The sequence below is a fragment of the Elephas maximus genome, chromosome 9, assembly GCF_024166365.1.
Source record: "Elephas maximus indicus isolate mEleMax1 chromosome 9, mEleMax1 primary haplotype, whole genome shotgun sequence".
NCBI lineage: Eukaryota > Metazoa > Chordata > Mammalia > Proboscidea > Elephantidae > Elephas > Elephas maximus.
In genome coordinates, this window is record NC_064827.1 from 100,162,630 (window position 1) to 100,176,821 (window position 14,192).

Consider the following 14,192-nt stretch of genomic DNA (forward strand, 5'->3'; position numbering starts at 1 on the left):
AGCAGTTATCTGTCTCTGGTGTCTCTTGTCTAGGCTTAATTTGTTTTATCAGGGAGTGTTCTGTTTCCTACTAGTGAAAGGAAAGTTTTAGTTATATTGTATCTGGAAAGGGTCAGGAAAGGAGAGACGGGTTTATCATTGATTGCCTATATGATTTAGCCAGATATTAATGAGAAGTCTTTTCACTGTGCTGATATCGCCCACACCACTAGATGAAATCATGGAAGATGCTGGAAGTAAAAAGGGGAGTTTTCTGAATGCATTCTGGCTTAATTTAATGCAGCTGTTAATAATAATATTGGATAAAAAGTGAAAATCCTGCACAAATGCTAACAGGGACAGGGTATAGGACAACAAGCATAACTTGGGATTGTCCCAGGCAAACCTGTGAAGGGGACAGAGCTCATCTATAGGGAAATTTTGCATAAAAGCTGATATAATGCTGTTTATTTTTCCCCTTGGCCCCTATCTGTCTTGCCAAAATAGAAAAGAACTATGTTTGGCCAATTGTTTGATGCTAATATTGTAAGATTATACCTGCATTTAATTTAAGGTACATTGATATGAGAGAAATAATGCAAGTAAGTGTGCATGTAAGATAAGTACTCGTAGGTAAAGAGGTCCACACTCATGCACGAACACATACATATAGGCTGTTAACAATGTGATTTCCACCTATGAACAAAAAATAATATGGACCTAGGGGCAGGGTGTGAGCTCAGACCTCTTTTCCTGGGTAGAACGGTTACGATCGTTATCCCTATCTCAGGGCCTTATGGTAATAGGGCATATTGGGAGTCGCCAGAATAAAGCCCATTTGGCTCTCCACCCGTTTGTGTAAATACAGTTTTAGTGGAGCACAGGAAGGCTCATTCATTTATAAAATATCTAGGGAGACCCTGGGTGGTGGAAATGGCTCAGCTGCTAACCAGATGGTTGGCCATTTGAGTCTACCCAGAGGTTCCTTGGAAGAAAGGCCTGACACTCTACTTCCAAAATATCAGCCATCGAAATCCCTGTGGAGCAGAGTTTCACTCTGACACACATGGGGACACCGTGAGTCAGAGTCAGCTCGATGGCCACTGTTTATGGCTGCTTTCACGCAGCAATGGCTGAGCTAAGTATTTGCAACAGAGATTGTATGGCCTCCAAAGCCAAAAATATTTTTTATCTGGTGCTTTACGGAAAAAGTTTACCAGCCTTTAAATATAAGCTTTATAGAATGACCTCAATCATGACCCAGCTGTCACTTGTCAGTGCCCCCAGGACTGGCACAGGTGAGATGACATTTCTGTCTATGGGGTTTCTATACGACACCACTTTCTTTCCCTTAGCCCTTTCCCAAAACACAACACAGAGACATGGAGAGTAGCCAACTATCTACTGTCTAACTCAGCTGGGGAGAAGAGTCAAGTGTAATAACAAATCATAACAATAAATTTAAGTGTTTCTTGATTACCGACAATGAGCTGGGTACTGTTGTGTGTGCTTTATAGAAGTTAATCCTCAGAACAACACTATGTGCTAGGTGCTGTTATTACACACACTTTAGATAGAAGTTGACACTCGAGACGTTATATATTTTGTCCTGGGTCACAAAGCTAGGATGTGGTGAACTACTTGAACTCAGCCTGGACACCATTCATGACCTCAGCAGAACCTCAGCTGTTCTGAGCCTGTGTCTTCTCTAATCCTTCCACACAATGCCTCCTGCTGTTTCCACCTCTGTCTCTCCACTGGCAAACTCCCAGTAAGTAAATGTCAGTGATTTCAAATAGGAAGCGATTTGCAGTCTGAATTGTTTCTAGACTTTGAATGAATCTGCTTAACGCTCTTATCTGTCAGGAACTTTACATTTTCACCTCTTTTGGGACTGTTACCCAAATAAGGACCCATGTAAGGAAAAGTATTTTCCAGGGCAACAAGGATCTGGGAAAAATTTTACCTGTGGGAGATATGTTTGGGCCGGAGCCCTGGATGAGGCCTTGGTGGTTTCACACCTGGATGAGATCAGCCTCTGACCAAGTGGCACCGAAACAGAGGCCAGGAGATTTCAGGCTGCCAGATTGGTGGTCTTTCCAAGTGTGCCACCTGGTGAGACCATGCTGATCAGACTATTTATTGTTTTTCTCTAGAAGGGACGGCCATTCTGACCGAGTTAATGAACAAGCGAGCCCTATTGTGTGAACACAGTCATCAGCAGCCACCGAAAGGCTGTTTATCAGTGGGCAGAGCTGCATCCTGTCTAGAAAGAAAGACTTGAACTTCAGAAGGAGAACCAAGTTGTCCCGTTCTGGCAGCATGCTGGGTTTGGTGCCGGAATTTATGGTCTAGTTAATTGGGATTTATTCTGAAAATATGTATATGGTCAGCATTTTGAAATCAGTAATTTTTTACTTAATTCCTATGAGGAATAATTAATATTTCAGACATTCAGGACAAGCTTTTCCATTTCTAAACTAAATGGCAATATGGTTTGTTCCAGACATCTAAAAAGAGCAACTGGGTATCATATGTAGTGGGGATATACTTATTCTGGCTTTAAAAGGGAAATACTCTACAGTCATTTTAACTGTTTATAATTCTGTAGATTCCAAAGTAAAGGAAAGGAGAAGCCAGTGAAAACCCCTAAAATCCTGTATTTCTGGATTAAGTTACAACGGCCTTAGATTTACCCTCATCTCTGCAAAACTTGTCCCTTCTTCCTTTGCTTAATTCTTTAGTTCACCCAAAGTGTTGTGAGAATGTGGATAGTGAAGATGGAAAGTTGGTCATGCCAGCTCTTCCTTTACACCTACCAGTGGCTTCGCGTCCACTCAGAGCAAATCCCAGGATCTTTAATATGCTTTCGGGTGGTGCCAACTTCTCCAGCCTTACCTGCTGCCACTGCTCCCTCCCCCAGTCTCCACTCTCCAGCGTCACCAGCCCTTACCCTGCCTCCCCACCTCCCACCTCTGCCTTGAGGCTTTGCACAGGCCATCAAGGTTACTGACACCTGAGAAGCCCTCCTCTACTTCTTGCCTAGTTGGCCTGCACTCCTCCTTCAGGTCCTACTGGTAATCCTCCCACACCAGAATATGTCCACCTATTCTATGTTCTCAGGGCATCTTGTACTTAATCTTCACAGGGCTTTTCAGTCATGTGTGACAATTCTTGGGCTCCCTAACTAAGCCTAAGAGGGAAAGACTGAGTCTGCTTCTTAGCATTTTGTTTCCTGGATCTAACATCGTACTCCTTGGAAGGAGTGGATGTTTTAATTTTCCACCCTCAGATGTTAATGATCATAATGTCCATTTTCTTGTGGCAGCTTCTAGCTTAGAATAATGTAGTCATTGGAATTTAATACATGTTTGATTTTGTTTACAAAACCTGCTTTGGAGGTTAGATCTACGGAACATATCATTTAAATAAGTAGGTTAGCTAACTAGTTTAATGCTTGGAATACTAAGACTTGTAATCTAAGGGCTAATTTCCCCAACAACTCTACTGGGTGACTGTGTTCTTTAACTTGGACTGATCTTGTTTGCACTTGGCCATTTCCCAGGGTGTACTGAGACCAGAAGTGGCCAAGTATTCTGACTGCTAGATCTACTACTTACAAAAACAAAAACCATTAAGTCGATTTCAACTTGTAGCAACCCCATAGGACAGAGTAGAACTGCCCCATAGGGTTTCCAAGGAGCGGCTAGTGGATTTGCGCTGCCAACCTTTTGGTTGGCAGCCAAGCTCTTAACCACTGAACATAGACCTATGTGTGTTCTTCAAAATCAAACCCTTAACCTTATTAAAATGTATGACCTGTAAGCATTTTTACACATACTTCGTATACCCTGGTGGCGCAGTGGTTAAGAGATATGGTTGCTAACCAAAAGGTCGGCAGTTCGAATCCAGTAGCTGCTCCTTGGAAAACCTGCGGGGCAGGTCTCCTCTGTTCTATAGGGTCGCTATGATTCAGAATCAACTCAACAGCAGCAGGTTTAGTATACCTGTTTTTTCTTCTAAGTATATAATCTTCCCCTTAGATTCAGAGAGAATATTTGCAATTTAAAATGCCTGTTTCCAAGGGATCATGTAAAAATGTTAAACTGTGAGTTTTGCAGCAGTAACTAGCCATCACCACTCCCTTTTATACAAATCACCTAATAATTTATCAAACAAGAAAATGAATAAGCTCAGATTTTAAACATCTAAACCGGGATGGTCATTCAGGGTGCATTTTTCTCTGAGTTTCATTTGATCGCTTTTCTTCAGCTTTTTTAAGTGTTAATTGCTCACCTGGAACACAATTTTTTTTTTTTTTTTTTTTGTCTTGACTGACTCATGCATTTCACTTGACACTTAATCATTACCTAGTATTTGTCAAGTACACTTGTGAACAGGTCGATATTGTTGGTGAACCTAAGTGTAATTGCCCTAGATGAGGCCCTGGGACTAAATGAATTAAAAGTGCTTTTGAGCCCTGTCACCACTGGGCACCCTTCTCAGCACTCATATGCACCACGGCTGGTTCCGGCTCAGAAGAAAACAGCCCTGTGTGTGCAGCCATTGTGTAGTCTCTGCTTGTTCAACCTTTGACGTCAGGAGCAGGGACGCCAGAAGGGGTCAGTGGAGTGGAACAAAAAATTGTCTTGGCTCCAAGGAATGGCACAAAGTCTGCTGAGTTAAAGAATCCACGTATGTTTATCTGCCTGTGCAAAACGCAGCATTTAAATCTTACATAGAGGGACCAGGTATTAGCTCTTGCTATGATAAAATGTTGTTTTTTTTTTTTCCATCAGGAGTGAAAATTGCCAAATGCATTATGTTGAAGTCCTTCTGCATAATCTAGATGGTTCTCCAGTTTCATAAATGCAGATCAAATGAAGCATAAAAGCAGAAAGATTTGGGAGAGGGTAGAAGGTGGGGAGCGTGCCTTACTATGTATAATAGTGCTTTCTCCAAATAGCTTTAAGGAAACCGAATTTCCTAAGGTTATCTTATTTTAATCTCAGTCTGCCTTCATTCTTTTAAAGGGTCCTTTTGCAGTATAGATAATCCTTTTAACGATAATAAAACCAGTTGCCCTTGAGTTAATTCTGACTTAGGGCAACCCCATGTTTGTCAGAGTAGAACTGTCTGCTCCATAGGGTTTTCAGTGTTTGGTTTTTCAGAAGTAGATCACCAGGATTGCCTTCCAGAACACCTCTGGGTGGACTCGAACCCACCAGCCTTTTGGTTAACAACTGGTTCATTTCACCACTCAGGGACTACCTTTAGCGGTAATACATACCCCTCTTTAACATCTTGGTACATCGGATTTCCTTAAATTGAGGCATGTACTTGGGACCCCTGAAAGCCAATTCAGCACTTACTTTTGGCTTGAAAAGTTAGTTCCTCCCAGGAGAACTGGACTCTGGAGCCAGATGGACTGAGTTGGAATCCTAATACTGCTGCAGTTCTCTCCTGTAATGGATTGAATTATGTCCCCCACAAAAATTTGTCATCTTGGTTAGGCCATGTGTGCTTGCCCTCCATTTTGTGATTTTCCTGTGTTATCATAATCTCTGCCTGTGGCTTAAGAGGATTAGGGTGAGATGTAACACCTTTGCTCAGGTCACATCCCTGATCCAATATAAAGGGAGTGTCCCTGGGGCGTGGCCTGCATCACCTTTTATCTTACAAGAGATAAAACGAAAGGGAAGCAGACAGAGAGCTGGAGACCTCATACCACCAAGAAAACAGTGCCAGGAGCACAGCACGTCCTTTGGACCTGGGGTTCCTGCACAGAGAAGTTCCTAGTCCAGGGGAAGATTGACAACAAGGACCTTTCTCCAGAGCCAACAGAGAGAGAAAGCTTTCCTTGGAGCTGACACCCTAAATTTGGACTTCTAGCCTACTAGACTGTGAGAGAATAAATTTCTCTTTGTTAAAGCCATCCACTTGTATTTCTGTTATACCAAAAACCAAAACCAAACCCAGTGCCGTCAAGTCGATTCTGACTCATAGCAACCCTATAGGACAGAGCAGAACTGCCCCATTGAGTTTCCAAGGAACGGCTGAGAGATTCGAACTGCCGACCCTTGGGTTAGCAGCCGTAGCACTTAACCACTACACCACCAGGGTTTCCATTTCTGTTATAGCTGCATTATATAGTAGGAGAATAACTTCATTCTTAAGAGAATAACTTCATTCTAAGGTAGTTGTGAGGCTTAAGTGAGGTAACACTGGTCAGTGCTTAAATCAGTGCCCAGGCAACACATCTAGGGCGCTCAGTAAGTGTTGCTTTAGTATGCTAACCAGTACCAGTTACCGTTGAGCGGGCCCTGACTCGGGGTGACCCCATGTGTGTCCATGGGGGTTTCAGTGGCTGATTTTTCGGAAGTAGATCTCTAGGTTAACCATTTGCACCACCCAGGGATTCCTAAGTATGCTAATACTTCAGAACAGTCTTTTGTTCCTTTCTGAAGAGAGTAGGTGGTGGGGGTAAAGACTTAACCCTGATGCAGAAGTCTCGCTACCTAGTTAATATGAAACTGTCAAGTAAGGATGTGAAGAACTATTTTAATCTGGAAGAGGATGACAAAAAACCAACTGGAAACTGTAATGTCAACTTTCTAGGCACAAGCTGACTTTAACAAAGAACTTATGAACTTCAGTGGCTTTACAGAACACAAATTTGTTTCTCCCTCCTGCCACAGCTGGCTGTGGTCAGGCAGCTCTCTTAAGTAGTTCCCCTCCATGTAGTAATTCAGGGATCCAAGCACATTTTATCACGTGGCTTTGCCAGATGGGAGTTCTTCACTTAAGCTAGGAGGGTGAAAGAGAGAGAGAGAGAGGGAGGGAAAGGGAGGCGGGAGGAAGGGAGGGAAGAAGAGAGAGAAACAGAGAAATATGAATGAGCTGAGGATCTTGTGAAGGATTGATTTTAGGGGCCAGGCTTAGAACTAACCAAAAAACCAAACCCATTTCCATCAAGTTGATTCTGACTCATAGCGACCCTAAAGGACAGACTAGAACTGCCCCATAGGGTTTCGAAAGAGCAGCTGGTGGTTTTGAACCGCTGACCTTGTGGTTAGCAGCTGAGCTCTTAACCACTGCATCACCAAGGCTCCAAACACAATTTGTGCTCCCATTCCATTGGCCAGAACTAGTCACATGGCTTCAGTCTACCTGCTGAGGGTTCTGGGAAATCAAGTCTCCCTGTGCGCCCTGCAAGAGGAAACATGATAGGCGAGCATTCAGGCAGTCTCTGGCGCAGCAACTAACCATATATTTTCTGCTAGGGGCAGTCGTTTTAATAGTTACATAGTCTATTTGTGCTCTTCACTGCAGAGTATTCCTGAAATTTTTTGTAATGCCAGGGCCAGCAGAGGACCCAACAGAATTTCTGAACCATTATGTTTCTTTCTGGAGACCCTGGTGGTATAGTGGTTAAGTGCTATGGCTGCTAACCAAAAGGTCGACAGTTTGAATCTACCAGGCGCTCCTTGGAAACTCTGTGGGGCAGTTCTACTCTGTCCTATGGGGTCGCTATGAGTCGGAATCGACTCAATGGCAACGCGTTTGGTTGGGGTTGTTATGTGTCGTTCTTACCTTAGAAATTTGCTGAAAGTCATGGAATCCATCCAGACATCCACGTCTGTGCACGTAGTGCGCTTAGCCAATAAATAAGGACTGGAGGTGACAGCATCTTAAAGGCCACCTCTGACTGGCAGGTTCCTTTGAAGGAGCAAGTTTTTAATGCTTTGCCAGTCAGTAAATGGCAAAAGGCAGAAATGTTAATGATTCTGTGCACTGAAATTAAGTAGGACAACCTAGAATATAGATTTTTTTTTTAATTGCTCTCTAATAAACATGGCTCAAAATTGCAATTGGTATTTCCACTCCGCCCTTATGGGTGGGATGATGGTCTTATATCACCAAGTGAAGCGATTTACTCCAGCAGAGTTTATTAATAGTCTTTCACTTGCGCAGATTTTTTGAATCAGAGTTGTCCCCTATACAAGTCAATATATACCTCATGTTTTGAAATATTTCATGGTTACTCTGGATTGATTTTCAGTGCCCCTCTTTTTCAGCCAGAGTTCAGATGTTTAACATGATTTGGAAGCAATATAATGTTGTGGTTGATTATCTGGTCCCCAGCATCAGACTGGGTTTGAATCCCAACTCTGTCAATTAATGACTGTTTTTTTTTTTATGGATTGAATAGCGTCCTCCAAAAATGCATATCAGTTTGGCTAGGCCATGATTCCCAGTATTGTGTGACTGCCCACCATTGTCATCTGATGTGATTTTCCTGTGTGTTATAAATTCTACCTCTGTGATGTTAATGAGGCAGGATTAGAGGCAGTTATGTTAAAGAGCAGGACTCAGGCTACAAGATTATGTTGTGTCTTAAGTCAATCTCTTTTGAAATATAAAAGAGAGAAGCAAGCAGAGAAACATGGGGGACCTCATACCACCAAGAAACAAGAGTCAGGAGAATAACGCGTTCTACGGACCTGGGGTCCCTGCTCGAGAAGCTCCTCAACCAGGGAAGATTGATGACAAGGACCTTCCCCCAGAGAAAACGTGCCCTTGGAGTTGGCACCCTGAATTCAGACTTCTGCCCTCCTAGACTGAGAGAATAAACTTCTCTTTGTTAAAGCCATCCACTTGTGATATTTCTGTTATAGCAGCACTAGATAATGAAGACGATCACCACGTGACTTGGGGCTCTTAACCCTGCCTGATCTGCAAAATGGGTTTGGGAAAGTACTTACTCATAAGAGTGTTGTAAACATTCAAAGACAGGATGCACACATACTGCTTAGCACAAAACCTGGTACATGGTAGTGAATCTAACCTAACCAGTTGCCGTCAAGTTGACTGTGACTCATGGCAACCCCATGTGTGTTGGAATAGAACAGTGCTCCATAGGATTTTAAATGGCTGATTTTTTTTTTGGAAGTAGATCACGAGGCCCTTCTTCTGAGGGGCTTCTAAACCAAAAAAAAACCCCATTGCCATCAAGCCAATTACGACTCCTAGTGATCCTGTAGGAAAGAGTAGAACTGCCCCATATGGTTTCCAAGGAGTGCCTGGTGGATTCGAACTGCTAACCTTTTAGTTAGCAGCTGTAGCTCTTAACCATTACACCAACAGGCGGCCTCAAACCTCCTTTCAGTTAACAGCCAAGCACTTAACTGCACCACCCAGGGTTGTCAGTGCATAGTCAGCACTCACTAAGTAGAACTATTGTTATTACAATCGTAAATCTTACCGTATTTAATTGCATCATCTAGCCCAGTTGGGGGTTGACTATATGCACAGCCTTTTAATTAATGAAGTCTGAGGTTATCTTTATCTGTCTTATGCCCCATAGCATAATTACCTGACCTCAACAGAGTAAGAGGCCCATAGAATGTTGATCGAGCGGATGGGTGTGGATTTTGTACAAATGATTTTCCAGTGCTTGTCTGTAGCTATGGCGTCATTAGGTATCATAGATGGCAGTGGAGTGCCTCAGGCATCCTGGTTCCTGCAGTGACCTGCACAAAAGCTTTGCCAGAGCTGGATTAGCACCCAGAGAGGAGGAATCTGTCCATGTTAGGGGCAGAGGACAGAAGGACTTCACAGTGTCAGGGGTGTTGTTGTTAGGTGCCATTCAGTTGGTTCCAGCTCACAGTGACCCTGTGCACAACAGAGCAATCACTGCCTGGTTCTGCACCATCCTCACAATTGTTGCTGCGTTTGAGCCCATTGTTGCTGCCACTGTCTCAATCCATCTCATTGAAGGTCTTCCTCTTTTTCGATGACCCTCTACTTTACCAAGCGTGATGTCCTTCTCTAGGGACTGCTCCCTACTAATAACATGCCCAAAGTATGTAAGACGCAGTTTTGCCATCCTTGCTTCTAAGGAGCATACTGGTTGTACTTCTTCTGAGACAGATTTGTCCGTTCTTTTAGCAGTCCACAATATAGTCAATATTTTTTACCAACACCGCAATTCAAAGGCATCAAGCCTTCTTCGGTCTTCCTTATTCGTTGTCCAGCTTTCACATGCATATGAGGCCATTGAAAATACCATGGCTTGGGTCAGGTGCATCTTAGTCCTCAAGGTGACATCTTTGCTGTTCAACATTTTAAAGAGGTCTTTTGCAGCCGATTTGCCCAATGCAATGCGTCTTTTGATTTCTTGACTGCTGCTTCCATGGGTGTTGATTGTGGATCCAAGTAACATGAAATCCTTGAAACCTCAATCTTTTCTCTATTTATCATGATGTTGCTTATTGGTCCAGTTTTGAGGATTTTTGTTTTCTTTATGTTGAGGTGCAATCCATACTGAAGGCTGTGGTCTTTGATCTTCATTAGTAAGTGCTTCAAGTCCTCTTCACTTTCAGCAGGCAAGGTTGTGTCATCTGCATAACGCAGGTTATTAATGAGCCTTCCTCCAATTCTGGTGCCCTGTTCTTCATATAGTTCAGCTTCTCTGTTTATTTGTTCAGCGTACAGATTGAATAGGTATGTTGAAAGGATACAACCCTGACGCACGTCTTTCCTGACTTTAAACCATGCAGTATCCCTTTGTTCTATTCAAATGACTGCCTCCTGATACATGTACAGATTCCTCATGAGCACAATTAAGTGTTCCTGAATTCCCATTCTCCTCAATGTTATCCATAATTTGTTATCCACAGTCAAATGCTTTTGCGTAGCCAATAAAACAGAGGTAAACATCCTTCTGGTATTCTCTGCTTTCAGCCAGGATCCATTTGACATCAGCAATGATATCTCTCGTTCCACATCCTCTTCTGAATCTGGCCTGAATTTCTGGCTGTTCCCTGTCAATGTACCGCTGCAGCCGCTTTTGAATGATCTTCAGCAACGTTTTGCTTGCCTGTGATATAAATGATGCTGTTCTATAATTTCCACATTCAGTTGGATCACCTTTCCTGGAAATAGGCATAAATATGGATCTCTTCCAGTCAGTTGGCCAGGTAGCTTTGTTCCAAATTTCTTAGCATAGAGAAGTGAGCACCTCAACCGCTGCATCTGTTTGTTGGAACATCTCAATGGGTATTCCATCAATTCCCTGAGCCTTGTTTTTCACCAATGCCTTCAGTGCAGCTTAGACCTCTTCCTTCAGTACCATTGGTTCCTGATCGTATGTTACCTTCTGAAATGGTTGAACATCCATTCTTTTTGGTATAGTGGCTCTGTGTATTCCTTTCACCTTTTTTTTTTTTCTTTAATCCTTTATTCATTTTTATTGTGTTTTATGTGAAAGTTTACAAGTCAAGTCAGTTTCTCATATAAAAACTTGCACACACATTGTTCTGTGACCCTAGTTGCTCTCCCTACAATGTGACAGCACACTCCTCTCCACCCTGTGTTTCCCATGTCCATTCAACCAGCTCCTGTCCCTCTCTGCCTTCTCATCTTACCCCCAGAAAGGAGCTGCCTACTTAGTCTCATGTGTCTACTTGAGCCAAGAAGCACACTCCTCACCAGTATCATTTTATGTCTTATAGTCCAGTCTAATCTTTGTCTGAAGAGTTGGCTTTGGGAATGGTTTTAGTTTTGGGCTAACAGAGTTTGGGGCCCATTTCCTCTGGGGTCGCACCAGTCTCAGTCAGACCATTACGTCTGATGTTTTTACTGGAATTTGAGGTCTGCACCCCACTTTTCTCCTGCTCCATCAGGGACTCTCTGTTGTGTTCCCTGTCAGGGCAGTCATTGGTGGTAGCCGGGCACCATCTAGTTTTTCTGGTCTTAGGCTGATGGAGTTTATGGTTTATATGACCCTTTTCAGTATCTTGGGCTCATGTTTTCTTTCTGTCTTCGTTTTCTTTTGCTCCAGGTGGGTTGGGACCAATTGATGCATCTTAAATGGCCGCTTGCTAGCTTTTAAGACCCCAGATGCTACTCACCAAAGTGGGATGCAGAACATTTTCTTAATAAACTTGTTATGCCATTTGACCTAGAAGTCCCCTGAAACCATGGTTCCCAGACCCATGCCCCTGCTGCTGTGTCCGTCAAAGTGTTTGGTTATATTCAGGGAACTTCTTAGAGTGCAGTTGTGCTGACTTCCCCTGTATTGTGTGCTGTCCTTCCCTTCACCTAAGATAATAATCCTTGTCTACTATCTAGTTAGTGAATACCTCACTCACTCCCTCCCCACCCTCGTAACCATCAAAGAATGTTTTCTTCTGTGTTTAAACCTTTTCTTGAGTTCTTATAATAGTGGTCTCATACAATATTTGTCCTTTTGTGACTAATTTCCCTTCCATCTTCTTTTATGCTTCCTGCATCGTTTAATATTTTCCCTGTAGAATCCTTCAGTATTGCAACTCGAGGCTTGAATTTTTTCTTCAGTTCTTTCAGCTTGAGAAATGGTTAGCGTGTTCTTCCCTGTTGTCAGGGGAGTAGCTGTAAAATCATAGCAGTCGATCACTGAACATAAAGGAGTAGCCAAGCCACTGGAGATGCTTTTTAAATAATGCAGTGTTAGCTTTACTGTAATTATTGGCTATCTCAAAGATTTCTAAACTTTGTGGGAATTGGTAAAGTTTTATGATGCTGGTGTTAAGGTAAGTTGTCATGGTAGGCCCAAAAAATTGCAAACAAACAAACAAAAAAAAAACAAACCTTTTGCCATCAAGTTGATTCTGACTCATAGCGACCCGATAGGACAGAGTGGAACTGCACCACAGGGTTTCCAAGGCTGTAATCTCTACAGAAGCAGACTATGACATCTTGGCTGGTGGGTTTGAACTGCCAACCTTTCAGTTAGCAGCCGAGCGCTTAGCCACTGTGCCACTAGGGCTCTTTCAAAGAATTGCATATCGCCTAAATTCCTGGCATTTCTTCTTTCAACTTGTATAAATTAATATTCTTTGTTTTTACAAAGTGTTGCCAATTTTTCTTTTGAAATGTCTTTGAACATTTTTGTATTTTAATACCCAAACCCACTGCCTTCGAGTCGATTCCGACTTATAGTGACCCTGTAGGACAGAGTAGACCTGCCCCATAGAGTTTTCAAGGCTGTAAATCTTTACAGAAGCAGACTACCACATCCTTCTCCCGTGAAGCGGCTGGTGGGTTCAAACCACAGACCTTCAGTTGTCAGCCAAGTGTTTAACTACTGTGCCACCGGGGCTCCTGTATTTTAATAATATTTTAATTCAATAAGGAGTATGAGGATGGTAACATATAAATACTTAGAAATATGAATTTGTATGAAGTAATTTTGACTGAATATAAATGAATGTAAAATAATAGGTATATCCACTCTTACAAACATAAAGGCTAGAACACATTAGACGTTGGAGGAACATGGAATTAAGTAAATGGTTTAAATGATACCAGTTCTTTTTCCTCTAAATTTATTTACCTTTTTATTAAAACAGTGTTGACAGAGAAAGAGTCCTTCCCTATCGATCCCTCTCTGTCCTTTTCTGCTGCCTTCATGGACTTCCATCTCCCGATACGGAGAATAATGCGACAGCATCTCTGACTTCCGTCTTTCCCTTCATTCTAGGTCATTCCATCATTGCTGCTTCTTCCCTTTTGGGTTCTTATGTCTCTTCCTTAAAAGTGTTCTGTATGTTTGCCTTTTTATTTCTTTATTGATTTGACTAAGTTAATTTTTTTTTTCTTTTTTTGGCAGACAAGAGCAAGTTGGTACTCTGTATCAAAACATCAACCTCGTGGAGCCAAGACTACTTCAGCCGTATGAGCATGTTATAAAGAACTTTATCCGCGAGATCAGACTACAGAGCACAGAAATGGAGAACCTGGCTATCGCAGTGAAGAGGTATTGATATCATTCCTTCCTCAGTGGACCATGTTGTTGTTAGCCGCTGTGAGGTGACTCAGATTCATGGCGACCTTATGTACAACAGCACAAAATGTTGCCTGGTCCTGCGTCATCCTCAGTCATCATCAGCATGTTCGAGTCCATCATAGCTTTTGTGCCAATCCATCTCACCAAGGGTCTCTCTCATCCTCGTTGACCTTCTACTTCTGTCCCCTTCCAGCAGTTGATCCCTCCTGATGACATGTCCAAAGCACATGAGCTGGACGATGTTCTGTTGTGATCCATAAAGTTTTCATTGGTTGATTTGCAGAAATAGATTGCCAGGCATTTCTTCCTAGTCTGTCTCAGTCTGGAAGCTCTATGAAAACCTGTCTACCATGGCTAACCCTGCTGTTATTTGAAATACCAG

At 42.6% G+C, this 14,192-nt stretch overlaps 1 protein-coding gene across 1 annotated transcript in view; it reads left to right on the top strand.

The window, feature by feature from the left end:
• The window catches only part of RASEF (RAS and EF-hand domain containing), a 101,235-nt gene that overhangs the window by 30,675 nt on the left and 56,368 nt on the right, over positions 1-14,192 (top strand). The window contains exon 2 of the mRNA XM_049896888.1: positions 13,634-13,780. Coding sequence (XP_049752845.1) covers positions 13,634-13,780 — 147 coding nt within the window. The remainder of the gene's footprint in view (positions 1-13,633; positions 13,781-14,192) is intronic.